This window comes from Nanorana parkeri, unplaced genomic scaffold, assembly GCF_000935625.1.
Source record: "Nanorana parkeri isolate BGI_ZX_2015 unplaced genomic scaffold, ASM93562v1 scaffold1515, whole genome shotgun sequence".
In the NCBI taxonomy this organism is placed as follows: Eukaryota; Metazoa; Chordata; class Amphibia; order Anura; family Dicroglossidae; genus Nanorana; species Nanorana parkeri.
In genome coordinates, this window is record NW_017307783.1 from 372,907 (window position 1) to 376,617 (window position 3,711).

Below are 3,711 nucleotides of genomic sequence, written 5' to 3' on the forward strand. Positions count from 1 at the left end.
GCTCAGGATCTTGGCCCCCCGCTCCGGGCTCTGCTGGGACCCGGGTTACCAGAATAGAGATCCTGCTCAGCGTCACACAGAAGAGCTTTCTCTTCAGCAGATTCGGCTGGACAGGAGCTCAGCAGCTGCTCCGCCGGGCCCAAGGAGAACCATCTGGATGCTGATCCGTCAGACAGTCTTGCTTTCTTTAGAAAAGAAGACTTATGACTAAGCTGCGGAGGAAGAAATCTGTGCAGAGTCAGCGGCTCTGGAACTACACTTCCCACTTTCCTGCCTACTTGGAGAATATTGCCTGAGGAACCCTTTAGAGTTGAGTTGATGTCCTACAGGTCACCATGAAGGTGAAGTCCACAGAGACCGTAATACTCTACAGTAACTTTCCCATCATGACTTGCTCGTCGTGTAGGGCCTACGAAAGCCTCACTTTTAGAATTGGATGGGTTAGGACCAGTTGTATAACAATCACCATAGCGACCCAGGCGGCCGCTATCGGGCCCAGGGGCACAGTGGGGCCCGGCCAGATGCCGTGCGGATCCTCTGCTGGTGGCTTTCACTGGCGGCTGAAGACGAGCACGCCGCTGACAGTAATCTGTGCAGCGGCGCGTTCCTCTCCACAATCTCGGCGACATCGCCGGCATCACTTGTACAGAACAAGCGGCGGCTTCCCCGATGTACATTTAGCTCTGCTTGACCAAAGCCGGGCTAAATGTAGGAAATAACTACCCGCCCGGCCCCCGGAACTGCATGTCCCAGGCGTCGGGAGATAGGAATTCCACACCCCTGCTGCCCCTCTACTCCCTGCTGCCCCTCTACTCCCTGCTGCCCATCTACTCCCTGCTGCCCCGAGGCCGGGCCTTGGTTAGCCTTGTGGCAAATCCGGCTCTGCTGATAGTTGAGACCAGGACGGGAAGTCAAGTGAAATATCCAACAACACGAACAGCAATGAAGATCTGGCAGAAGGTTCTAAGCCTTCCCCACTTTATTCTAAACCAGGGGTGTCAAACTCAATTTAATCATGGGCCGCATCAACATTATGGTTGCCCTCAAAGGGCCTGTAAGACGATATAAATGTCTCTAATCTTTTTCATAATTGCCTCCGCATTCCATTATCACGGGTTTTAGTAATAACCTAATACCGAGATCTGAAAGTAGAAGTCTAGGAATTGGCCCGGTGGGCCGGATTCGACCCCTGGGCCTTGAGTTTGACACGTGTGTTCTAAACCCAATGAAATGTTTGGCCTGGAAGTCCACCTTAAAGCAAGCCCTGATCTTTGACAAAAACAACCTGTAAGAGTCGAGTGCCACCTGCACATGCGCCAACGGCACGTAGCCTCACGAACCGGAACAAATCCGCGCCAACTGCGCATGCGCAGATGGCACGATTCAGCAAGGCGGGAAAGCTCCAAGGAGGCACACAGGAAGTGACCTAGACCTCAATTATCACTTCCTCTATATAAGCCCCACCTGGACACTGCCAAATTGCTGGATTATCTTCAGTCTCTCCTCCTTCCTGTGCTGTGTGTTATCTGTTCGGACTTGTTGTGGCCCCGGAACCCTTGTGACTGCTCTTGCCTGCTTCCTGCCCTTGACTTCGGATTCGTATACTGACCATTCTTCTGCCTTGCCCTATTGTACTTTGCTGCGTGATTGGAACCGACCCCGGCTTGGAACTTGACCATTCTTCTGCTTTGCCCTTTTGTACTTCGTTGCCCGATTGGACTTGACCCCGGCTCGGAGTTGGGATTTAGGCATGCACGGTGCTCCATACCACCGGCACTCGTGCCACTCGGTGTCCGCCAGGTCTCTGTATCCATCCCCAGAGGCCTCAAGACCCGAGGTGCAAGGGAGGCCTCCTCACTACTACAGTCTCACCTCAGGTACGTGACACAACCCCCAAGGGAAAAAAATTAACATTATTTACCATAATTATTGACCAAAAGAACCCGAACTATTCAAAGGGACCTCTAAAACTTTGGTTTACTTTGTCTTTCTCACTTTCACTTGTTTTTCCACTTTATTATGCAGTTTAACCTTTTTTTTTTTTGCTAAACACTTTATACTCCTTCTGCCATGATCAGGAGAGTTGGAGGGGACCCAAGAACATGGTTTATATTTTCGAAAGATCAAAAACAAACATTTTTGGACAAGGTTTGAGTGCCAACCATAATTTAAGCAGCTGAAAGTTGACTTTAAGGACCCAACCCCTCCGGATTGTGTACAGGTGGTTTGACCTCTTTCAGACATTTTGGTATCTAAGAAGACACAAGCAATGGAGGTTCCCTCATCTTCAACAAAAAAAAACCCAACCTATAGTTGTTCCATTTTGGGGGTTCCATTAGTGCTGATTAGGAAGCACCTGACATGGACCTGTTCATAGATCTGCAGCAACATTCAAGTTGGAGATAAAGATGTTGGAAGTTCTTGCACAGCCTCACAGAGAAACACAAGCACACAGTCTGATAAGCGTGCTGCACATGGATCGGGAAACAGGAAGGAAGCCGCAGCTTTATTCTCTACCTTATACAATACAACAGAGTATATACCATAGATATAACAGAACACTGCCATCTAGTGACCGAAAATGTATACTGAGGGAGTTATTGCTATAAACACAGTAATGTGTATTCTTACAAAAGCTAAACCCAATGGTCATAAAACCCCAACACCAAGTAAAGGGTTTTGCTCACAGAAACAAGTCATAAACTCTCACAAAACACATGGAAGTATTTCAAAATACAGACTTTTCCCTAATTGTCTCAGGATAACAACAACAACAACAACAAGCTCAACCATTCCGCCATGTCTATAGTTATTCCAGCTTTGCAGCTCTGAGAACTTACCATGAACTCCATGTTGGAGGCCGGTGGGTGAACCTGCCCTCGTAGCTTGTTGTGCAGTTGTAGGATCTCCTCTTTATCCGTCTTGAGGATGGCCCTTCTGCTCCGGGAATGAGGGGTGTCGCTGTTGCTGTATTTGCTCAAAAAGTTCTCCAAAAAGGTGTTGTTGGGTAGGAATAGGCCATGGCACTGATCCACCAGGAGAACAATGGTCAGCGGCAGGAACCACGAGTGAGACAAGCTCATGTTTGGAAAAAGTTGGTGCTGGGGGAGGGGTGTCCTGAGGTGACAAACTTGGCTCGGTTCTAAAAACAGAAAAAGAAGATATTGAAATTAGCAGAGGAATGGCGGATCTAGGAAATGACAACGCAAGCTAACCGCAACATTGTGTATCAAGGAAATGACAATGCAAGCAAACCGCAACATTGTGTATCAAGGAAATGACAACATAAGCCAACCGCAACATTGTGTATCAAGGAAATGACAACGTAAGCCAACCGCAACATTGTGTATCAAGGAAATGACAACGTAAGCCAACCGCAACATTGTGTATCAAGGAAATGACAAAGCAAGCCAACCGCAACATTGTGTATCTAGGAAATGACAACGCAAGCAAACCGCAACATTGTGCATCAAGACAATGACATCGCAAGCCAACTGCAACATTGTGTATCAAGCAAATGACAACGCAAGCAAACCGCAACATTGTGTATCAAGGAAATGACAACGTAAGCCAACCGCAACATTGTGTATCAAGGAAATGACAACGCAAGCCAACCGCAACATTGTGTATCAAGGAAATGACAACGTAAGCCAACCGCAACATTGTGTATCTAGGAAATGACAACGCAAGCCAACGGCAACATTGTGCATC

General features: G+C 47.9%; 1 protein-coding gene across 1 annotated transcript in view; it reads right to left on the minus strand.

Annotated features, from left to right (window-relative positions):
• The window catches only part of LOC108798595 (cysteine-rich secretory protein LCCL domain-containing 2-like), a 42,280-nt gene extending 39,159 nt beyond the window's left edge, over window positions 1-3,121 (minus strand). Inside the window, exon 1 of the mRNA XM_018570356.1 lies at window positions 2,841-3,121. Within this exon, the coding sequence (XP_018425858.1) occupies window positions 2,841-3,083 (243 nt within the window). The 5' untranslated portion in view covers window positions 3,084-3,121. The remainder of the gene's footprint in view (window positions 1-2,840) is intronic.
• Between the last annotated feature and the right edge of the window lie 590 nt (window positions 3,122-3,711).